Source organism: Felis catus, chromosome X (assembly GCF_018350175.1).
Source record: "Felis catus isolate Fca126 chromosome X, F.catus_Fca126_mat1.0, whole genome shotgun sequence".
In the NCBI taxonomy this organism is placed as follows: Eukaryota; Metazoa; Chordata; class Mammalia; order Carnivora; family Felidae; genus Felis; species Felis catus.
This window is the reverse complement of record NC_058386.1, coordinates 62770845-62795930: the sequence shown is the minus strand read 5'-3', so window position 1 is coordinate 62795930 and position 25086 is coordinate 62770845. Positions and strand designations below refer to the sequence as shown.

Below are 25086 nucleotides of genomic sequence, written 5' to 3'. Positions count from 1 at the left end.
CAGGCAGCACTCCAAACCCCACATCTCATTTCAATCAGAGTCTCTCTCCTTTTATCTCTTTTATGCATTTGGGCTGCAACATAAGATTTCATTTAAAGGGAGGATATTGATGGGGCGCCTGGGTGGCTCAGTCGGTTAAGCGTCCAACTTCAGCTCAGGTCGTGATCTCATGGTCCGTGAGGGCTCTATGCTGAGAGCTCAGAGCCTGGAGTCTGCTTCGGATTCTGTGTCTCCCTCTCTCTCTGCCCTTCTGCTCCTCATGCTCTTTCTCTCTCCCTCAAAAAATAAACATTAAAAAATATATATTTAAAAAGGGAGGATGTTGGTACCTTTTTTTCCCCCTATGCTCTGCTTTTTATTCCTGTAACTTACTCAGAGGTTAGGGCTTTTTAAAAAAAGTTTTAAAAACAGTGTACTGTATATACTATAATGCCTTTCTAACTATCACAGTAACTAAGAACTGTCAGGGATCTAAAAGGAAATAGGATATTGTATGAGATTTACCTGAAGAAGGTGATAACCCACTTGTGGAGAGAAAATTAGCATGCCTTAAGAAAAAAGAATGAAGTGCTGATGTGACTAGTACTGAATGTGTTTTCCATATAGTATATATGGTTAAAAAATGGAGGATAGAGCATTCAGGTACAGTTTTGGTGGAAAAATATCAGACTGGCCAATAAAAGATGGTTAGTATTTAGTTGGTTTAGGAAAGAATGAGGTTTGAATGTAGGATGCAACAATTTGGGCAAAGGGGAAGATAATGATTTATGTACCAGATTCAAGGTATGATGAAGACATTGGCGAGGTGAAGAGTTGAAATTGGATGTGTGAGGTGTGGGTAATGTGGGGCCAGCTAATAGAGAGCCATGAAAGGTAAATAGAGGAATTTGTATTTAAAATAGTATTTACTACATCAGTTCATGAATGGATCTGTTGTATGATGAATGTGAGCTTTTGGAATATTAATCTGGTAGTAAAATGCAGGATGAGGATGCATAATAGGGTGATAAAGGGCACCTGAACAGCTTGGTTGGTTAAATGACTCTTGATTTCTGCTCAGGTCATGTTCTCCCTGCTTGGGATTCTCTCTCTCCTCTCTCCCTGCCCCTTCCCCCCACTCACATGAATTCTTTCTTTCCCAAAATAAATAAATAAACTTAAAAAAATAGGGTGATGATTATGGAGTGAATCAAGCACTTCAAGAAAATAAATGGGAGAACTCAATAACTGGTGATAGACTGTAGCTTTTACTTAGTAGGCAATGAAAAAAGTTTACCTAAATAATGAAGTTTATTTATTCATTCATTCATTAAAAACTTTTCAGGTACCTGCAAAGTAACTATCATTATGCTGGTTACTAAGAATACATTGGTAAACAAGACTAGGTTCCTGCTCCTAAGGAGTTTGTAGTCTAATCAGTGTACTATAAGCAAGTAAATATAATAAAAATTATGGGTCCTATGATACAAATCTGTATAGGCATCAAGGAAGGAATATTCAGGTCTTTCTTGGAAAAGTTGAGGTGGGGAGTTGACATTAGGAAGACTTGAACTGATGTTGAAAATAGAAGTGGGTAGCTGTTTGCATTGCTATGAGGGTAAAAGGTGAAGGCACCTCAGGAGGAGCAGAAAAAAGAAACATGCAGCAAAAAGCATGGCAAGTTTTGGGAGCCTAAAGTAGTTAAAAATGTATAATAGAGTAAAAGGAGATGGTGGTAGAGTAAGGGAGGTAAGGCATGGGGAAGAGGTAAGAGAAAAGACTGGAGAGACAGATGGGAATCAGATCATAGAAGTTAAGAGTTTGGACATTGTGTTACAGGCTGTTGTATCTATTATAATGATTTTAAGAAAACAACCAATGCTGAATTTTCATTTTAGAAAAAAATCACTTTGGGTATCAGTATACATGATGGATTGGAGAAAGGAAAGTAGATGTAAAGGTACTTGTTAGGATGCTATATTAATAGCACTTAAGATCCAGATGAGAGAGGTAATGCAGGCCTGAAGTAAAGTGGTAGCAGTGAGGGTAGAGAAGTAGCAAGCACAGTGTAGGTACTCAGTAAATGTTAAATTTGCTCCCTGGGCTTATATTTAGAATTTCACTTAACTCTGCCCATTACTGTTTGGTTTTGATTTCCTTTAACAAGAATTTGAAAATTGGTCCTCTCTGAAATAGGTATAAGTAGGTGATTTTCTTGGTATTTGAACCTGCTCTTATTAAAGACATTTCAAAGTTGGTTCCTATTATTATAGTACAGTTGCAAACACCTTCCTTTGTTACATATAATGTTCAAGATGAAAGCCTGCTAAAAATGAGTTTATTTTCACTTTACTTGGTATATGATTATTATATTTTTTCTGCTTTATCACTTCCTCTTTAATTATTATATAATTCCTCTCCATGCGTTTCTGTTTTTTGTTTACATTTTTTTACTTCTCTACTTTTTAATTAGTATCTCAGACTTAATTTATTAGCCACTTGACTTTTTGTCTTTTATCTTTGCAGCTCTTTAAAGGCAAGAACTATATCCTTTGTTTCTTTTCGTCCTTCACTATTTCCTTTTTCACTTCTTCACTATTCTATTCATCCATAGTAAATAAAATAACTGGCACTTTTGTATGGCCTTTTTTGAAATATATCATTGATAAGCAGTGTTAGACTTACTGTTGCAAATAGTAAAATTGAAATGAAGAGTGAGTCATCCATCACAGCAGGTGTGTGAAAGGAAGAGAATTGGAGCTTTAATTTGTGTCTTCAGTTTTTGTACTGAATCAGCTTAGTCAGCTCTGTTCTCCATTCCACCCATGAATTATATTGTGTTAAATCCCCTCATTGATTTCTGGCTGTTGTTGGTGCTGCTTTTCTTTTTTTGAAATATAACAGTCTCGTAGTCTCATGAACCCATTTTAAAATATATTGATTTTAAATATATTGATTTTAGAATCATGTCTACAGAGTGGCAGTGCATCTCTTTAGTTGTTCAGGGTAATAGTGTTTTTCAGCCATTTTGAAACTTCCAACATGATCTAAACTTACCGTTTAACATAAGTTTGTAGTGATAAAGATTTGTTGACTGATTCTTAACTATTTATTTTTTAACTATTAAAGTAATAACTCACTTCTGTTAATGTTTATGTAGATTATGTTAGGGAAAGTATCTTTTCTGGTAGTAAACTTCTGCATTACACAGATATCAGAGATGAAAATCTTGGTCAAGTTCATATTTCTTAATATGCTTAAGTGAGTATATAGCCTAAGCTCTGTACCCTTTCTTAGGAAAACAAAAGTCAGTAAAACTGGTATAAAAGTTCTTTTGTATTTCCCTTTTCTAGCACTGTACTACCTATGTCTTTTTAAAGGTGTACTGAGTGTCAGTAATTCCAGAGAGAACAAAATGGAGATTTAAACTAACTTATCCAAAGTGAAGTTTTAGGTTTGCTTCCTCCACCCTGATCTTGTGTACAATTTTCTCCCTTTGTCTTTAGTCTTTTATTAAAGTTTTAATATCTCAGAGCATAGTTTACTGAACAGAGATGTTATTATGCAGTTTTGTTGACCAGCAGTGGTTATATAAGGTTTAACCTTACTTAGTCTTATTTAACATTAGAAATATACTCACTAAAATAATTTGATGTGAAGTATAAAATAGTTAATCAACCTTTGTAGGGAATTTCATACATTTATTTTTAAGAATAAAAGTTCAGAAGGACCAATTTAATTGTAGGGCAGGTGTCAGTAACCTATAGCATATTAACCACATGGGGGCACATGAGCCCAATTTTTGTTGACATGTACTTATAAGGAGCCATGCTCATAATTGAAGCATATATGAAGTTTGATGCCATTATTTCCTACTTCTCTGCCTCTTTTATCACAAGCTATATATTTATTATTTAATAAAGAAAGTTCTAATATTGTTTCTATAATTGTATTCACTGGCATAAGAATGATTATTCATCTCAATAAGAATAGGCCACCAGAAATCATAATGTACTCTAAGATCTAAGAGTCTCATGCTCTACTAACTGAGCTAGCTGGGCAGTTATTCATAATGTACTCTAGAGAAAGTGTTTTAATTTTACAATTTCTTTGTAGATTATAAAAGTCTCCCATTCAGTGTTTACTGGGATGGATGATACCAAGTAAAAAGAGCAAATGGTTTAAGCCTGTTCCTTTTTCCACATCACCTGCCAACCACCCCTTTTAGGATGTAATCATAGGCATGCCATGTAGGCTTTGCAAGCCTCACTTTCCTCAAGAACATAAGAAGATAGTAGTACCTATCTTACAGAGGAGATAATCCACTGCCTAGCACATAGTAAGCGCTCAAATGTTAGCTGCTATTTTTGTTTTCATAACTGTTATTAATATTGCCATTATATTTGGTTAATTTTTCTGATACCAGTACAAACATAACGTTTTAGAATTTCAGAGGAATCATGAAGTCCTGATCCTTAGGAGATTAAGCTTGACATATGACAGATCAGTAGAGGACTAAAAACATTTAGGGGCCAGAGGCAGTAATCTCAGCTAGACTTCAGAAGAGACAGGTATTTGAGGCTTGAATTCTTGTAGAGATCAATTATAATCAAGACTGAATAATACTAGATATTGATAATCACCTTTAATGATGTTAGCATGCATTTGACTATGAACTACTACCCTTAATTCAAAGATTTTTTTTCATAAATAATACATACAACTTTAGAAGTTATCTATGTTATAGCCAGCTGATACCTCTGTAGTAAGTTTTTAAAATGAAGAGGTGCTTCTAGTGTTCCTCCACAAACTATAAAATAAATACTTAATAGACTGATCATGCTCTGTCTAAAGTGCTGTTTTGTGTCTTATATTGATTATATCACCTTATAATGCAAGAACAATGATTAAATAGCCAAGGTTACCAAGTATTTTAGGGAAACCATTTGGGTTTAAAGGGACTTTAGTGCCAGTGATGCCCCTAAGTGGCAGCCTCCCTAACCCTGGCAAGATGTCTTACAAATCACTGCTAATGGAAATATCAATATCTTTAAGGCTACCTCACTGGCAGAGTTGGGTGTGAAATGCAAGATTCCATTGGGGAGGATGTGGGGTAGACTTTAGGAAGTGTCTCCTTTTGAATCACTAGAAATATCTGCTACTCAAGATCATGGAAATTCTGAAATTTAAAATACCAGGTTTGTATTTAGTAAATGTTCACTGATTAAATGAATTAAGTAGCAGGAACTGTTTTGGCTTTGTAGACAAAAGATGTCTGTGCTCTGTAGATTAGAAGCTTCCTACTACTGGCCTGTGAGGGTAGGGATTGTGTCAGGGAATCTTCATCACTATATTCCTATAATACTTAGCACATAGTAAGTATTCATTAAAAACGTGACAAGTGAACAAATGAATTTTTGTCCTAAGATTGCAAGCTGACTGTCAAAAGGCAATGGTTGACATACCTTTAAAATAGCAGTTTTTCGGGGTGCCTGGGTGGCTCAGTCGGTTAATCATCCTGGCTTCGGCTTAGGTCATGATCTCATAGTCCATGAATTCGAGCCCCGCGTCGGGCTCTGTGCTGAGAGCTCGGAGCCTGGAGCCTCCTTTGGATTCTGTGTCTCCCTCTCTCTGTTCATGCTCTTTCTCTGTCTCAAAAATAAATAAGTATTTAAAAAAATTTAAATAAAAAAATAGCAGTTTTTCAAACAGAGAGGGAGTCAAACCATAAGAGACTTTTAAATACAGAGAACAAACTGAGGGTTGGTGGTGGGGGGCAGGGGAGAGGGGAAAATGGGTGATGGGCATTGATGAGGGCACTTGGTGGGATGAGCACTGGGTTTTTTTTTTTTAATTTTTTTTCAACGTTTATTTATTTTTGGGACAGAGAGAGACAGAGCATGAACGGGGGAGGGGCAGAGAGAGAGGGAGACACAGAATCGGAAACAGGCTCCAGGCTCCGAGCCATCAGCCCAGAGCCTGACGCGGGGCTCGAACTCACGGACCGCGAGATCATGACCTGGCTGAAGTTGGACGCTTAACCGTCGGCGCCACCCAGGCGCCCCTGGAATCTGTATTTTTAACAAGGTCCACCACTGTTGTGGGGTAGAAGGTATATAGTAGCATGATTTGTCTTTATAGTTATTATCAGCTAAACCTTTGAATTAGGAATAATAAGCAGGAGCTAACACTTATATTTTTTAATGCCAGTCACTGTACTAAGGTCTTTATTACTATTGAGTCATTTAATTCTTATAGGTACCTTACAAAGCTGGCACAATTTATTTCTATCTTACAGATGATGAAATTATAACAGAGAGGTGATGGCACCTGCATTTGATCTCAGTGCTGTAACTGCAGACACCATACACTTTAACCACTACACTCTACTGTGCTGACATTAATATGTTACATGATTAAACTTGTAGAATTAGACTGAGGCACTCTTCTTTGATATGACTTCACACTCCTTTTTTTCATTTCCAACTTTCTTTTTCATTGAGATATAATTGACATATAATAGTTCCAGGTGTACAACATAATGATTCAGTATACATATGTATATATTGCTAAATGATCACTACAATAAGTCTATAGTTAACATCCATCACCACACATAGTTACACATTTTGTTCTTGTAATAAGAACTTTAAAGACCAACTCTTTTAGCAACTTTCAGATATACAGTACAGTATTAACTATAGTTGCCATGCTGTACATTACATCACCGAAACTTACTCATCTTACCTTTTGGCAAACATCTTCCCATTTCACATATACCCTCAGCTCCTGGAACCACCACTCTACTCTGTTTCTATGAATTCAGCTTTTTAGATTTTACAAATAAGTGAGATGGGTATTAGTGTTTCTCAGTCTGACTTACTTCACTTAGCATAATGCCCTCAAGGTCCCTCCATGTATTGCATTGACAGGATTTCCTTATTTTTATGGCCACATAATATTCCATTGTGTATATGTACCACATTTTAATTATCTATTCATCCATCAGTGGATACTTAGGTTGTTTCCATGCCTTAGCTATTATAAATAATGCTGTGACCAAGGTGGGGGTTCAGGTATCTTGGTATTTTCCTTTCCTTCTGATAAATATCCAGAAGTGAAATTGCTAGATCATATGGTAGTTTTATTTGTAATTTTTTGTGGAACCTCCATGTTCTGTTCCATAGTAGTTGTACCAATTTGCATTCCCACCATCATTCCACAAGCATTCCCTTTTCTTCATATCCTTATACTTCTTGATCAGTTCTATGAGTTTATGAAAAAGCATTTTCAGTGTTAATCAAGGTGTGTAATATTGGAGAGTATAGATTTCATCCTTCAGTTACTGCAAAATCCTAGGTTGGTAAAGCTGAGCCTATTCCTCCTTAACTATCTTGGATGCTGAACTTATTTACCTCTAGCCCTGAGTCAGCACAGCATAGTCATTGAGAATAGGAGCCCTTGGGAAAGACCACCTGGATTTGAATCTTAACCTTTGTCAAGTTATTTGACTTCCCTGTGCCTCAGTTTCTTGATCTATAATTCTGAGATATTTATATCCATTATTCAAAAATCTCATCTTCATTTTCATCTTCTTCTGAGATTGCTATTAGTAAATGCCTACCGTTCTGCTTTAGCTTCCATATCTTACCATATATATGTATACCTATATACATATACATATGGGTATATATATACCTATATATTTTCTATTTCGTTATCTTTTCCTACTGACTCCTTGAAGGGCGCCTCATTCTGATATCCTAACTCACTAGGTTATATATATATATATATATATATATATATATATATATAGAAGAGGTATATATACTTATATATGTGTGTGTGTATATATATATGTATGTGTGTGTGTATATATATATATCTACAAATATGTGTACCTTCTACCTACATATATATGTATATGTATATATTCCTCTTCTGCTTTTTATACTATCCATTGAGTTATTATTTTATTTCAGTGATTATTTTTTATCCCTAATATTTCATTTTGGCTCTTTTTAGATAGGTTTTGTTTGAATATCCTATTGGCAATACCTTTCCTTAAGTATACTTTCATGCTTATTTTGAATTATTGGTACATTTTTTCAATAACTCTGCTTCAGATGGCATATGATGTCAGTTTCTTGTCACTCCAGGGGTGGTGTGTGTGTGTGTGTGTGTGTGTGTGTGTGTGTGTGTGTGCGCGCGCGCGCGCGCGCACGTGCACCTGCATGCACCAATAAGTTCCTGGAATTCATGTTTCGTTTTCCTTTCTGTAGTTTCTGTGGGTTAATTGTGGTGGGAATGAGCCATCGGCCCATGCTGATTCATTATCTTAGAAAATTTCATCAGTTACATAGTGATGATAATAGTATGTACTTCATAGAATTGTTATGAAAATTAGATATTCCACGTGAGGTTCTTAGAACAGTGTTAGTATGCAATTATGCATTCAGTTTAGCTTTAAAAAATCTATAAAGAGGTGACTTGGATTCAGATCCCAGCTTTAGAAAACTGTTTTGGTATGCTAAAATATAGAGTAAAAAGGATAATAAAGGGTAAAAAGGATAATGACCCATTTTTCAGACTTTGGGCTGTCCCAGAATTCTGTCACATTGTCTAGTGTTTTCTGTCTCCATTATTGCAAAGTAAATTTAAAAAAATGTTCCTTTTAATTTTTTTCCTATTTTGAAAATTTTCAAACCAGAAAAATATAATGGATACTCATACCCATCACCTAGATTTAGTCATTGTTAATATTTTACCACTATTGCCTCCTCTATTTTCTGAAATATTTTAAATTATATATTTTTAAAGTAGGGGCACCTGGGTGGCTCAGTCAGTTAAGCGTCTGATTCTTGATCTCGGCTCAGGTCATGATCTTATGGTTCATGAGATCAAGCCCTGCATCAGGTTCTGCGTTGATAGCATAGTGCCTGGTTGGGATTTTCTCTCCCTCTCTCTGCCCCTCTCCAGCTCTGCACATGCTCATTCTCTCTCTCTCTCTCTCTCTCTCTCTCTCTCTCTCTCTCACACACACACACTCTCAAAAATAAACATGAAAAATGTGTTTTTCTTTTTTTTAATTTCATTTTTTAAATTTACATCCTCTCTGCCCCTCTCCAGCTCTGCACATGCACGCGCTCGCTTTCTCTCAAAAATAAACATGAAAAATGTGGTTTTTTTCTTTTTTTTTAATTTCACTTTTTAAATTTACATCCAAATTAGCATATAGTGCAACAATGATTTCAGGAGTAGATTCCTTAATACCCCTTAACCCATTTAGCCCATCACCCCTCCCACAACCCCTCCAGTAACCCTCTGTTTGTTTTCCATATTTGAGTCTCTTAATGTTTTGTCCCCCTCCCTGTTTTTATATTATTTTTGCTTTCCTTCCCTTATGTTCATCTGTTCTGTGTCTTAAAGTCCTCATATGAGTGAAGTTATATGATATTTGTCTTTCTCTAATTTCGCTTAGCATAACACCCTTTAGTTCCATCCATGTAGTTGCAAAAAAAATTATTTAAATTATAAGATTTTGATGTTTCACTTATAATTACACTTATAAACAAATCTGTAAAATATAAAGTCATTTCTTATATAACCACTATACCATAAAATTAATAACTTCTTAATTTCTTATCATCTAATACCACATCTGTATTCAAAGTACTCCAGTTGTCTTGAGAATATCTTTTATAGCTCCTTTGTTCAAATCAGGATCCATTCAAGGTCCACACATTATATTTGATTGTTGTCTCTTGTTATTATATTTTTAATTTAGTGTAGTCATATCCCCTCCCTTCATTCTGAATTTATTTCCTGGTGTGTTTAAACTTCTATCTCTTATATATTCTGTAAACTGGAAAATAGACCCAAAGGCTTGATTAAATTCACAGCATATGTTTCTGGCAAGAATGTTTTATAGATGATGTGTAAAAAGATTAATATTTTAAAAAAATAAAGGATGAGGCAAAGTGGGAAGCAAAAGGAGTTGTGATCCCAGGGTCATGGGATTGAGCCCTGTGTTGGGCTCCACACTGAGTGTGGAGCCTGCTTTAAGGTTCTCTCTCTCCCCCTCTGCCACTCTCCTCCATTCACTCTCTCTCCATCTAAAATAAAATAAATAAAATTGGGGTGCCTGGGTGGCTCAGTCGATTGAGCGTCCAACTTCGGCTCAGGTCATGATCTCATGGTTCATGAATTTGAGCCCCTCATTGGGCTTACTTGATGTCAACACAGAGCCTATTTCAGATCCTCTGTCCCCATCTCTCTCTGCCTCTCCACCACTTGTGCTCTCTCTCTCTCAAAGAAAATATTAAAAAAATAAATATAATACATATACAGTCACAGAACTGGCAATAATTTATTGGTCCTTCTATGACAGCCATATATCCAAGATTTTCTAGGACAATTCTGATATCAAATAATTTGTCCTGTCAAACATCTCCTGAATTTTTCATTAGAAAAACTTGGATAAAGTATAAAATCTCTTTCTCTGTACAGTAATACACTGTTTGTTTTTTAAAGTTAGGGTCTGCTTTAGACCTTTAGAAACCGTGTTGGAAGTAAGAGAGAGTAGTAAATAACACCAGTAGAATTCTTCCAGTTAGCTAACCAAGAGAAGATAGTATTTTGGTGAAGAGAGGGATTAAGACCTGTCAGATGTTGCTGGTGGATGGATAGGATCAAGTCTGAGAATCGACCATCAGATTTAGCAATTCAAAGGTCATTAGTAAATAAGGCACTGTGCTTAAGTACTTCATGTGTAATATTTAATATCCGTGGTAGATCCTGTGAAATAGATAGTTATTAGGCCCATTTTACAGACCAGGAGACTGAGATTCAGAGAGATAACTTGCTCAAGGACATAGGGCTGGTAAATGTTAGAACTAGGATTTAAACCCAGTAAGACTCTAGATCGGCACTAACTCAAGAGCAACTGGCTACATGTGGTTATTTACATTTGTATTTAAAGAAATTAAATTAAAATTTTAGTTTCTCAGTTGCACTAGTAACATTTCAGGTGCTCAGAAGCCACATGTGGCTAGTAGCTACCATACTGGACAGCACAGACAGAACGTTTCCATCATTGCCCAGAGTTCTGTTGGATAGCAGTACTCTAGAGCCTGCGATCTTAATCACTACACATAAAGTCTCCCAATTTGCAAAGTTTTACATACGTGTATGTAATTTAAAATAAATCCTGCCATTAAATTTTCCTCTGAAATTCAAAAGGCTGACATAGGTCTTCTTTCTATCAAATCAGTTGATTCCAGCAAAAATTATTTTGGTGTTTGTTTGTCTAACAGTCTGGTCATGAAATTATCTGGTGTAGGGAGAAACCTGGAAAGCAAGGCTATATATCCTTCCACTTTTTTCCACTTTCATTTATGAGAGTTCAGAAGGACATAACTAACATGTTGGAATGATCAGAGACCCTGAATGAATATAAGGTACTTGAGTGCTACAGTATCTGTATATTACTATCCTAAAGTATGTTACTTGATTGGTTAGGTTGGCTGATTCAGAATATGCCTTGTAACATTGTAGGAATAGGAGCAGTGGAAAATTTAGGCTGTGATACTTTTAGGGGAATTAAGTAGGTGAATGCTTCCTTCTGTCTCTTCAGTTAATGATGTTTTCATGACCAAGATGTTTATATCATATTCATTACTTTGAACCCTTAAAGGAATATAATTTGCATGAGAGATTTGGTCAGTACAAGAATCACTAGATAGATGACCGTATTTGTATATTTTGTTTTTACTATTTTGTCTTTCATCTTTTAATGTTTTCTTTCTTTAAAATGTAATTTGAGCTGCTAAATATCTGCTTTCATTCCTATTTCATACGTCTTCCTTCTATCTGTATCCTTTTTACAACACAGCTATAGTTAGAGGATGTTAACAGTGTTTATGAAATAAAGAGATAATATGAACCCTACATTGTATAGCTTGAGAATCAAGTTCCATTTCAGGCTCTACTTGGAAAGCTGTAACCTCTAGAAAGTCACTGCAGTCTTGTAAAATCTGGAATGACACTCTTTACCTCACATTGAATGGCATGTGGCTTATGTAGTAATTATAACGGATAACCAGTTTTTAAAGGCTAAATACTCAATATACTATCTAGTTCTTTGAATGTTAAATTGAGTAGAAACCATTCTTATCAAAGGACAGTTTGGCTCTTACCTTCCACCAAAGTCAGTTTGGCAGGCCTGCCTTTTCCTTATTTGAAAGTGACAAGTTCTGTAGTTGTCACTGTCTTTTTTATACCTACAATTTCGGAATCTGGATATGTTTATAAATGCTTTTTGGCAGAAGTTATGTACTCTTGACCTAAAAATCTCATATGAGGTGGTACATGAACTTTATTCAGTAGCTCCCTAGTTACTTTTCAAGTATGTTGCTTTTTTTTTCCAGTTTGGAACAGGCTTCAAATTTGAAAGTAGAAACTTTTTTTTTTTTTTACCAGGAATATTGTTTCTTTACTAAAAATCTAGACTTATTGAAGTAATAAAAGGAATTTTTTCATAGCTTTTGAGTGGGTCCTGTGGCACTTATGTGTTCCAGTGGCATTTTATTTCCAGATATTATAAAATTCAAATTCAAAGTGATGGCAAGCAAAATATTTTGAAACATGGCAAACCCCCGCCCCCACCCTCAGGCAAAGACTTGATTGTTTTTAAAATTTTTATTTTCAAGGTTGAATTTCAGAATTGATTAGATGGGAATTTTTGTCAGCTTGCCAAATACTTTAAACTTCTAAATAAATTAACTTAAACTTTTAATTTATCATTAATTTTGTTTTATTAATTAAACCAGTCATTTTTAAAGCTTAAGCTAACTTAGCTGTTAGCTAGAATATAGACCATGCTTTTTCCCAGCTTGTAAGATTTTTCACTTACTGAAAGAAAATAAAGTTTAGACAAAGAAAAGGTACACATTTGGATATAATTTAAACCTCATTTTCATGACTGTTGGCCTAGTGATTATAGATTCTGTTCCAGTATTGTTTTCAATAATAGTGTTGCTATAGCAACTAATAAATGCATGCTTCAAAGGGAAGAAACAAAAAGCCTCTCCACTGATTGTGTTGTACATTGGGATGAAATTTTTCTTTATTAACTTGTATGATTTGCTCTAGACTTGCAAAACTGTTTTTCCCAAAGAAATATTCTGAGAATTCTGTTACACGTTTTTCTTTGCTGTTTTAATCTCATCATCTGTTTCTTGTATTGACAGTATGCTACAGTTAATTTACAAAGGGAAAGATGTAGAAACAGTTTATATCAGAAATTCTGTATCTTTCTCTTGTGTCTCAAACAGCACTCTAGAGGAAAGAAACATTTTTGCCTTGTGCTTTTGTCTCATGCCCTCCTGAGCTGTGTAAAATGAATCTTGTTCCTATAAAAGTCAGTTAATGTAACATGTAGTGTCTTTTCTTTGTTACAGTGAAGATTGTTGTAAACATTAAGTCCTTGAGTATTATTGGCATAGTTATTGTATGAACAAATGGTTGAAATACATTAAAATTGTCCATTAATGTATTTCATTGCAGAATTGGTCATAATGAATACTGGAAGTGGCCTAAATGTCTTAATAAACCCTTAATTAAGTAGGAGAATAATTAGATTATAAGGTATATCTATATAATTTGTAAGCATCTTGCAGCCATTAAAAATTATGGTTTGTATTTGATGTAAAATGATGTCCATGGAAAGATAATAATTCAGAAAAGTGTTTTCAAAACTGTAGTACAATCCCATTTTTATGTGAAAACGTGTGTGTGAGTGTGAGTTTAAAATGTGAATGTGTGGAGAAATATATGACAGGTGTTACCATTAGTTATTTCTAGGTTTTAAAATAGGACATTAGTACTGTTTCTGTATTTTTTTAAAATTCTTTGAAAAGAAGGAAGTGTTGTAGCCAATAGAAGCAATTTCAATGGTGTTTTGGTTTGATGTTCGGAGGGAGCTAATATTTGGGGGAAAGGGTCCAAAATTTTTTAATAATACAAAACAATGTCACATGCATTTCTCCTCTGACTTACTGGCATTTCAGTTGGCTGTGGGTCAAAAGGAAAGTTAATGTATAGACAGAAGCTGAGTCTCTACCATAATCTGACCTTAATAAAGCAATCATGCTTGACTTGATAGGATAGATCTTAAGTCTGGAATTGGTGGGGAGAAGACTGTTTTGGAAGTGGGGTGTCCTAGGATGACTATCTCCAGAAGATGAAAATGGTAAAATAGTTCATGTCAGGTTTAGGCTAAGCACGAACTGGCCCTTCACAGATTTGTTTCTGAGAATTGTGTTTGCTTCAGTTTTTAGATTTCCTTTTATTAAAAGATTAACATATGCTTCAAGAAAACTTTAAAAAGTACAAAAGTGTTAAAAAGTGGGGGGAAAATAGACATACTTGGGTTTCTCCCACCCCTGGAATCCTTCAGTCTTTTTTAATATAAGAGAACAGATCTGGGAAATGGAGGAACTAACTATGCCTCAAGAAAATATTTCATTCTTGGGGTGCCTGGGTGGCTTAGTCGGTTAAGTGTCCCACTCTTGATTTCAGCTGGGCATAGAGCCTGCTTAAGATTCTCCCTCTCCTTCTCCCTCCCCTTCTGCCCCTCCCTCCTCTCAAAAACAAAAACAAAAACAAAAACAAAACAAAACCCTGGTCATTCTTTATAATGTGATACAATGATCACTGGATAGAAGTCAGGAAATTCACCTTCTGGTCCCAGTTAGTGTTAGTTGTGTGACTGGAACAAGTTCCTTTGCCTCTCTGGACATAGGTTTCTACCAATTCCAAGGTGATAAGTTTGGACTTTGAAATTATAGGTTGATAAGGGTTGACTTGATAAAACTCCCTAATAATGCAGACATTTTTTAAAGGGTATATATGAGAGTGTGTGTGCGCGTGTGCACATGTACATTGCGTATGTGCATCTCTGGAAAGGCTTTCTCTCTAACCATAAAAAAGTAATGTATTAACTGTGGTGTTTATAATTGTGAAATAAACACTGCACTTAATTGACGTAGGATTTATTTCCAAAGAATTGGGTGTTTCATCTATTTTTGCTATTCTCGTATCATCCTGTTAGACATGTGAGTAGAGAGGATTTCATTCATGTTTAAGTGACAGTCATAGCTAGACTAAATTATTCATTGTTAGAGAATCAGTGGCACAGCTGAAAATAAATTCAGTTCCTAGCACACAATTCTCTTGGTCTTTCTCTTAGGTTTCTTTCTTAGAGAAATGAAGTTATTTTTGATATGGTTAAGAACATCATTTCTTGCTTGACAGAAGTAAAATTAGGGACTATCCATAGAACATTTCTACCTTATAATTTATTTGGTATTTTGTAGAATAGATTACTTTCCTAATTGTATTTGTCATGGTCACTTACTAAAAATATTTAGTGTTATCTGGTTTTATTATATACCTCTCTCGAGTCATGGTTGGGGGTGAGCATGGGAGACCTACACATAAGGAAGGCATTATCTTTTAATAGAAGTTAATCACATTGGCCTATCTCCCTGCTTGCTTGGTCAGTAACTGTGAACTCTGGAGATCTATCTAGTGATTAAACCTGTTTTATATGGCATATGACTTTATATGGGAAGTCAGCTTTGATGATAGATTTCTACACTGGTGTAGAAGAGAAATGTTTAGTTAGCATTTCAGAAGAATTGAACCTATTAGCATCTATGTATTCTGCCTTTAGGCTTTCTTGAGCCCTCTCATTTGTGTAATCTTTTAATGTTATTGGTTTTCAACAAAAGAAATAGCACATCATGTCAAAATGAATTATTACAGCTGTATTCATTAAGGAAATCAATTCCTTTTATTTCATGGAATGATGAAATTATTATTTCAGGTGTTTGTGGGGGTAGCAAGATTAAGAGTTATTTACATAATACCAGATATTCAGAATATTTGGAAATAGTGTTAGCATTTGCTATGTACAGAAAAAACTTAGGGCTTCATGATTTGAATTTTTCATCTTGAGTTATTTAACAGACATTTGAGCTCCTACCATGCATTGGACCTTATACTCTGGGGGTGGATGGAGATGTAAAGACAGAATTATTTTCAAGCGTGGGTTTTGTCTGTGCTGAAATTTAGGAAGGCATTAAGCTTTATTAGATGTAGATTACATTTAATGTACTATATACCTCTGCAACCTTTCCCTTGCCCTATAATTATTTGTTACTTCACTAGATTCACACTCAATTTAGAAAGTGTGTTCTAAAAGAACTTGCTGTTAGAAGCTATGAAAAATCCTTTTGTAAAGTGAATTAATTTGCCTTTTATATATCCAGGTTTTCATCTGTGATTTCTTAATAAACAACTTGTGAGTATTTTAATTTTTTATTAGCAAGTAACATATCTATGGTTCACTTTAACTCCTTCCTCCCAACCTCTCTTTGTGTCCCTCTCATAATTGTAATTACACAGAACAGGAGTTTGGTTGTTCTTACTAAGTATATAGATGATCCCAGTTTTCAAGCTTTTAATTTTTTTAACCTTAAAAGACTGACTTAAGACACTATGACTTAAAAAAAATTGTAATAAATTGATAAACAATGTGTATCAGTTTAAATTTGACCCATGGGTCTTTTCAGTGTAATTTACATTTGACCTTTGTACAGTTGAAATATAAGGGCTATATGTTCTAGTCAAATTGTCCTGTAGCTGTTTAGATTAATTTAGATTTGGTTTTCGGTAGTATAGTGGTTGGTAGCCAAAGTGATTGTGAAAATAAAGTTGCAAAATATGTATAAACAGGAGTAGCTATGATTTTTAGCATGCACATCCAATGTAATCTCTTATTTAAGCAGACTTATATTAGCATTTATTATCAACTCAGAACAAAGTACAAAACATGGGGCACCTGACTGGCTCAGTTAGTAGAGCATGCAACTCTTGATCTCGGGGTTGTGAGTTCAAGCCCCACATTGGGTGTAGACATTACTTAAAAAATAAAATCTTAAAAAAAAAAGCAAAATACAAAGCAATACATAATGAAAAATTAGAAGAAAGTTGGAGGAAAAAAACCTTGAAGCTGAAAAGTAGTCATTTAAAAAATTGAACCCCTAAAACATGCTTATATAAACATTGTTATATAGAAAGTTCTTACATAAGAGGCTGGTGTTGCATGTATTGTGACTGTTCCAAGTAATTTATATCATATATATCAGAAATATGTGTAGCAGCCAGTGTCTAGTTTCTAGTCTGACAGTAGGCCAAAGAACTTTGGAGGTAGGATCCAGAGAGAAAAAATAATTCTCTGTTATTTCAACCCCTCTAAACAGGACACCATACTTGCAGAACTTCTTCAAATACATAAAGAACACATCGTAGGATATCATGAGCACGATTCTCTTTTGGACCACAAAGAAGAAGAAGAGTTGACTGAAGAAGAAAGAAAAGCAGCTTGGGCTGAGTATGAAGCAGAGAAGAAGGTAGTTCATTCAAAATGCTTTTTGGTTTTTGTATTTGTGTTAGTCATTTGAAAGAGAGATGAGTAAGAAAAGGGTCACGTTTGGAATAAGTAATAATAATAGTGAGTCTTCAGGAACAATATGAGAGTCAGTGTATGGGCTTTTGGCTACCTTTTGGGGTAGGGTGAGAGGAAAGGAAAGAAGAAAATAGTTTCCACTTAAAGTGTAGTAACCCCATTTCTGCTTAGCACTTGTGCTGAATTGAGAGATTAGTGGGAAGCTATATATTTAACATCACTTAACTCCCATCAACACCCTCACTCTAGTAACAGATATACAGGAGCTTAGAGTTTGGAGGTAGGAGTAAATGTTGCTTTAGCATGTGTACCTGAAATCTAAATTTTGACTGTCAGAACACAAAAACATTCCATTATTGGAAATTAATGTCACTCTCCAACAGCAACTTTATTTAAAATAGTTCCTTCCATGTTTATTTTAAACACCAATCCACTTGAGCAAAAATGTGCCTGAGCATGGGAAACCTTATCCTAATACCTGAATTCTTTAAACTCCTAACTCATTGTACCAAACTTCTTTAACGTTAATGTTATGTTAGGAGTCTCATTAGAATTCTCTGAGTTGCCCCATTCTGTGGGAATTATCAGAAAAAAAGAATACACCTTTAGGGGTTAAAACTTTCTGTGTAATAGGATCTTGGTTTCGGGTGAAAAGGGTGTTTTGTTTGTGTGTGGAAGAGTGTTAATAATTTCTTAGATCTGAGAATGTGGATTCTTTTCTAAACCAGTAGGTGATGTAGAATTTCAAGTTTTAAATCACAATGTGGAAAGTGCATAATTTTTTGTTTTTAGGGACTGACCATGCGTTTCAACATACCAACTGGGACCAATTTACCCCCTGTCAGTTTCAACTCTCAAACTCCTTATATTCCTTTCAATTTGGGAGCCCTGTCAGCAATGAGTAATCAACAGCTGGAGGTAAGTTGTGAAGTATAAAAGTAGTTTAACTTGAATTAAAGGCAATTTCAAGTGCCTGTTGTTGAGGGTTCCCTATGCAGGAATATCACATTCTCCAAAAGATTACCTCTGAATAGACCAAGAAATTTTTCTTTTATTTGTTGACCCTTTTGAACCAACATAGTATGGTAGAATGTGGTTTGTTCAGAGCACAAGAGAATTAGGCCTTGAATTAATGTTGTTTGAATTGTTTTAATTAAGGAACAATAGGCAGCTGACTAGCTGGGGAAATAGAACTTTCTTCAGTTATAAAATATTTTGAATAAACAAATTAACTTAATGTTTGAAAATAGAATACATTAATTTACATTGTGATGCAATGTAGATGCAGCATTAAGTATATGATAATGTTCAGTATGAAATAATTACTTAAGAGTCAATTATGAATTAAATAAGAAAGATTAGGTTTTATTATACCAATAATGTAATAACTTAATTGAAACTGTTGTTTCCTTTTTAAAATGTATTTAAATTTATAAATTACTGGTGCAAACCCAAACTTTTATCTTCCTAACAAGACCCTCACTGATGCGTTTTACCCACTTTATTGATGCTGCAGTTTTCTTCTTTTCAATTATTTGAAGAGTTTTAAAACCAAATGCTATATAAAAGGGGTGCTTGGGTGGCTCAGTCATTTAAGCGCCTGACTCTTGATTTGGGCTCAGGTCATGATCTCACGGTTCAGGAGATTGAGCCCCAAGTTGGGTTCTGTGCTGACAGTGCAGAGTCTGCTTGGGATTCTCTCCCTCTTTCTCTGCCCCCCCCCTAAAATAAATAAATAAATAAACATTTACAAAGAAAACAAGTGCTATCAATTGGCAAGAGGAAGGATCCTTATACTTTACAACCAGACCATCTTTTATATGCCCTATATAAGATTTCTTCTATTCTTCTAGGACCTCATTAATCAAGGAAGAGAAAAGGTTGTGGAAGCAACGAACAGTGTGACGGCAGTGAGGATTCAGCCTCTTGAAGATATAATTTCAGCTGTAGTAAGTTAATTGGCAGTTGTCTTACTCCAGCTTGCAATTATTATCCCTCCCCTAATTTGTTTTAATTTTTAATTGTTGTTTGCTTCACTCCTTCTGTGGGGAAAACCGCATAATTCTTACATCTTTATTGGCAATAGTAAAATGCTCGTAAACTGGATAATAGTGTCAAGCTTTAATTCATCAATTTTACCTAAAAGCTGGCACAAATGAGAAATGGGTAATATCTAAGAAATGGGAAATCAGTCAGTCATAGAAATGTATGTGTTGTTTACATAAACAAGTTTTATCTGTTGCACCAATTAAATCCAAGTTGTTTCACTCCAGAGATAGCCAAACCTTGTACAACGGTGGATAACTTAGTGCCTTGCTTTTTACATCCTTGTTTTCTTTAGAAAAGAATAAAGGAGAGAGAAAAAAAACTTCTAAAATCCTGAATATTTTTAAGTACCTTAATTATTTTTCCTCAGTGTACTGCAATAAGGAGTAAATAGAACCTTTTTCTTTTAGTGGAAAGAAAACATGAATCTCTCAGAGGCCCAAGTACAGGCGTTAGCATTAAGTAGACAAGCCAGTCAGGAGCTTGATGTTAAACGAAGAGAAGCAATCTACAATGATGTATTGACAAAACAACAAATGGTAAGAGTTTGACTATTTCTAAGTTATGTCCAATTTTCTTGAATTCATAATAATGGGTTTGTGTGACATCTATGTCAATAACCGTCCCTTCCTCATATGGCTGGCTGGCTGGTCATTGGTTGTTCCTGGAAGAAGTATTGTCAGAAAACCTAATAATGTCAAGTAAAGGTGTAATATCTTGGTTACCAGATTACAGAAGAGCAACAGCTTCCCAAGTGGGTCTCCTTGAAGATTATGTAGGATCTCTTTCACATAATTTTATATTTTATGTAGTCTGGACATTTAAAAAGGAATTTTTGCCGGGGGCGCCTGGGTGGCTGTCAGTTGGGTGTCCGACTTCAGCTCAGGTCATTATATCATGGTGCGTGCATTCAAGCCCCGCGTCGGGCTCTGTCCTGACAGCTCAGAGCCTGGAGCCTGCTTCGGATTCTGTGTCTCCCTCTCTCTCTCTGACCCTCCCTCATTCATGCTCTGTCTCTCTCTGTCTCAAAAATAAATAAACATTAAAAAAATTTTTTTTTAAAAAGGAATTTTTACCAAACTTTTACCATATTTACCATATTTACCATTTTTAAACACCTTCCCAAAATAAGTATACTTTTTAATATATTTGAGAGTAAAAAAAAAAAACAGTGGAGCTATAGATGATATATGTCACCAGTTCCTATTAAATTATTTAATTCTTTAAAAGGCTAGCATATTCTAGGACCTTTGATCGTTTTTTCCCAGCATAGTTGTTTGCCAGCCATCTGCCTTTCAGTGGGAAATTTCAACTCTTGACTCCAGGGAATCAATTTCTGTGGCATGAATTTTACTTAGAAAGCGCTGTAGAATTATTGATTTCAGATTATCTTAGGAAATTTTAGATAGTCCAGGTAGGAATTATTCCCACTGCAAGTGCTTTTCCCCTTTGGTGTTTGTCACTAAAAATGTTTGTCTGTCATTATGTGAAATATTCAGAAGAATGAACAAGAAATGAGACTTGACAAAAAGTGCTGTAACTAATACTTGAAACTAATCATAGCGCAGGACAGTTACTATGGCAACTAACCTAAATGCTGCTTGCAATACAGTAGTCATTAAGAAAATTTAGCCCTAAATGGTGTTACTAACTGGTTTCTACAGTAATGGTCTTGTGAATGCCTCAAATTAGTAATGGTGATAACAATAATGTGTTTTCCTTTTGATATTGTACACCCTTAACAAATTGATTTTAACTTAAAACTTGATATTTGCCTCTTTGTGACAGGTCATGCACTTGTAACATGCACTCCCTTTTCTCTCTTTAGTTAATCAGCTGTGTTCAGCGAATACTTATGAACCGAAGGCTCCAGCAGCAGTACAATCAGCAGCAACAACAACAAATGACTTATCAACAAGCAACACTGGGTCACCTCATGATGCCAAAGCCTCCAAATTTAATCATGAATCCTTCTAACTACCAGCAAATTGATATGAGAGGAATGTATCAGTCAGTAGCTGGTGGTATGCAGCCACCACCATTGCAACGTGCACCACCCCCAATGAGAAGCAAAAATCCAGGACCTTCCCAAGGGAAATCAATGTGATTTTGCACTAAGCTTAAATGGATTGTTAAAATCATAGAAAGATCTTTTATTTTTTTAGGAATCAATGACTTAACAGAACTCAACTGTATAAATAGTTTGGTCCCCTTAAATGCCAATCTTCCATATTAGTTTTAATTTTTTTTAATAGGGCATACCATTTTTTCCTGACATTTGTCAGTGATGTTGCCTAGAATCTTCTTACACACATTGAGTACAGAAGATATTTCAAATTGTTTTCAGTGAAAACAAGTCCTTCCATAACAGTAACAACTCCACAGATTTCCTCTCTAAATTTTTATGCCTGCTTTTAGCGACCATAAAATTGTCATAAAATTAATGAATTTAGCAAAGAATACAGATTTATATATTCGTTCTTTACATATAAAAATACACAGCTGAGTTCTTAGAGTTGATTCCTCAAGTTATAAAATACTTTTGTACTTAATCCATTTCTTTATTAAAGTGATTGAAATGGTTTTAATGTTCTTTTGACTGAAGTCTGCAACTCGGCTCCTGCTGTTATCATCTCCGTGACTGAAAGTTAGAAACTAAGGGTTATCTTTGACACAGAATTGTGTGCAATATTCTCAAATACTACTGCTCGAAAACTTGGAGGAGTCTTGCAGTTATCTTAGCATTGTATAAACAGCCTTAAGTATAGCCTAAGAAGAGAATTCCTTTTTCTTCTTTAGTCTTTCGGCCATTTTTTATTTTCACTTATATGTGCTTAAATAATTACTGGTAAAATTTCAGGGTTGTGGATTATCTCCCACACATGAATTTTCTCGCTCCTGGCACTAATATAAAGCACACCTCCTAACTGCTTGGTGCCAGTGCTAGTGCTTCATCCTGTTGCTGGCAGTGGGATGTGGACTAACAAAATCAAGTTCTAGCATTTTAGGAGGTTAAGGATGATGGTGTGGTTGTAGGGTCACACCCTGTTCTATAAATATCAAAATGGCAGAACCATTGCTGACTTCTTAAGTTCACATGAGGAATGTGCTTTAATAATTCCCAGTACTGTCAGTATTGTGAAATAATTCCTCCGAAAGATAAGGATCACTGGCTTCTATGCTCTTCCTCTTTTCTGTCACCCTGTGTTCTTTTCCCTCAACTTTCCTATGTTATTTTAAATAACTTACATTTCAAAGTTTGATTTTTTTTTAGTTTAGATCCATGAGGCAGTTTTAGGATCAAAATTCATCTACTACCCTTTTATGAACTTTTACTAGAAAACCATTACATTGTTGTTTTTCTTAATCCAAGCCTATAAAATGACCTATGAGTTTATTCATGTACAATTTGGTTGCTTGAGTTCCTTGAAGAAAAAGATTGTTAGACTATGGGAGTCAACTCAACATGGCAAAACTATTTTTGAGATGGTGATGTAACAGGTAGTGGAAATAGCTAAAAAATTACATAAAAAATGAAAGTTGGGTGGTGGAATTGCTCTAGGTATCACTGGATTAGAATGAGTTTAACATTAGCTAGAACTGTTTTGAGTTATTTGGATGATCAAGAGATTTCCATTTTTATCATGAAAGAACTAGTGGTAAACATCCAAGAGCACTAAGGTTTGTGATACAGAATTTGTGAGGTTAGGTGGATTCACTCCATCCCCCCTCCCACTTTACCATGGTGAGTATCACTAACAAATTCCATATATTTGGATATTGTGCCAGCCATATAATCAAGTTTATTTAATTGGGATGGGGGAGATATGTTTTTACTTTAGAAGAATGAAAAGGACAAGATTTATGAGAAGTATTTAAAGGCAGTACACAATGGCCAGCTGTTGTCAGTTGGTATTTCTGCAAGTCCAGAATACTTTAAACCTGATTTACTAGACCTGAGAACTTTCAACATGGTCTGATTACTTGCTCAAAGACATGGATGTAAAAATTTTAGGCAACCTTCTAAACCTTTTTCACCATGGATGAAACTATGACTTGAGTAATACATAGAAAGGATTAATTGGAACTAAGAGAGTTTGAAATAAAACTTGGACCACTTTGCATACACTCTTCTCACTTGACATTTTAGCTACATAATATGTACTTTGAGTATAACATCAAGCTTTAACAAATATTTAAAGACAAAATCACATCAATTAAGATACTAAAAGGCTCATTTTTCTATTTGTTTTAGATGTTTTAAATAGTTGCAATGGCTTAAAAAATGACGATTTAAAATGTTGCTTGTAATACAGTTTTGCCTGCTAAATTCTCCACATTTTGTAACCTGTTTTATTTCTTTGGGTGTAAAGCGTTTTTGCTTAGTATTGTGATATTGTATATGTTTTGTCCCAGTTGTATAGTAATGTTTCAGTCCATCATCCAGCTTTGGCTGCTGAAATCATACAGCTGTGAAGACTTGCCTTTGTTTCTGTTTAGACTGCTTTTCAGTTTCGTATTGAGTATCTTAAGTACTGTAGAAAAGATGTCACTTCTTCCTTTAAGGCTGTTTTGTAATATATATAAGGACTGGAATTGTGTTTTTAAAGAAAAGCATTCAAGTATGACAATAATACTATCTGTGTTTTCACCATTCAAAGTGCTGTTTAGTAGTTGAAACTTAAACTATTTAATGTCATTTAATAAAGTGACCAAAATGTGTTGTGCTCTTTATTGCATTTTCACAGCTTTGAAAATCTGTGCACATATTGTTTCATAGAAAATGTATAGCTTTTGATGTCCTATTTAATGGTGATTCTTTTGCACATTTAGTTATTTAATATTGGGAGGTCAAAAAGTTTGGTCTTTGAATCTGTTATGTACTAAATTCTGTAAAAGGAGATCTCTAACCTCAAAAATAATTTACATACCAGGAAGCCTATGTGTGTTTGTGTTAGTTTTGGTTGTCTCTTTGTAATCCAGCACCATTTCCTGCTTCCTAACAGCTGAAATCACTCATTTAAATCAAGCAAGGCTACCAATCCACACTTGATAGAAAAGCTGCTTACCCTCCTGAAGCCATAGCAGGTTGATGGAAGCCTTATTACCTGGCCTCCAAAGAAGCTGAATATTTTGTAGTTTTCCCTTAGCTATGCCCATTTTCCCTCTATCACAAAATCAGATACTTAACATTTATGCCCCAAACAAAACTTTAATTACTTACCTTATCTCAGTAACCTTTGTTTCTTTTAAGGGTGGCATGTTGTGAAGCTATAGATACTTACTCTAACAGTAAATTAGGTCATTCTTTTACATGCTTATTTCACTAAAAATTATGTTCAGATTATTACCCACCTGATTTCACCAGACTTAGTCTCAAGTGACTTTTAGCTATCTCCGTACCAAATCTACCCTTAGAGATGAAAATTTTTCCACCATGGCTTTTTTTTTCAAGTCTGTAATCTGTGCCAATCCCAAAAGAGTTACCAAATTTCAGAAATGATTTTTGTCTGTGCAACATTTTATAT

General features: G+C 34.9%; 1 protein-coding gene across 10 annotated transcripts in view; it reads left to right on the top strand.

Moving 5' to 3' along the window:
• Positions 1 to 24280, top strand: part of ATRX (ATRX chromatin remodeler) — a 312306-nt gene extending 288026 nt beyond the window's left edge. For 9 of the 10 annotated variants that reach the window (XM_045051014.1, XM_045051016.1, XM_045051015.1 and 6 more), the window contains 5 exons: positions 17307 to 17456; positions 18305 to 18430; positions 19366 to 19461; positions 19969 to 20097; positions 21387 to 24280. In XM_045051014.1, coding sequence (XP_044906949.1) covers positions 17307 to 17456; positions 18305 to 18430; positions 19366 to 19461; positions 19969 to 20097; positions 21387 to 21665 — 780 coding nt within the window. In that variant the 3' untranslated portion in view covers positions 21666 to 24280. Of the gene's footprint in view, positions 1 to 16313; positions 16346 to 17306; positions 17457 to 18304; positions 18431 to 19365; positions 19462 to 19968; positions 20098 to 21386 lie in introns of those variants that run through there. The other variant, XR_006593141.1, reaches the window with a different exon arrangement.
• The last annotated feature ends 806 nt before the right edge of the window (positions 24281 to 25086 follow it).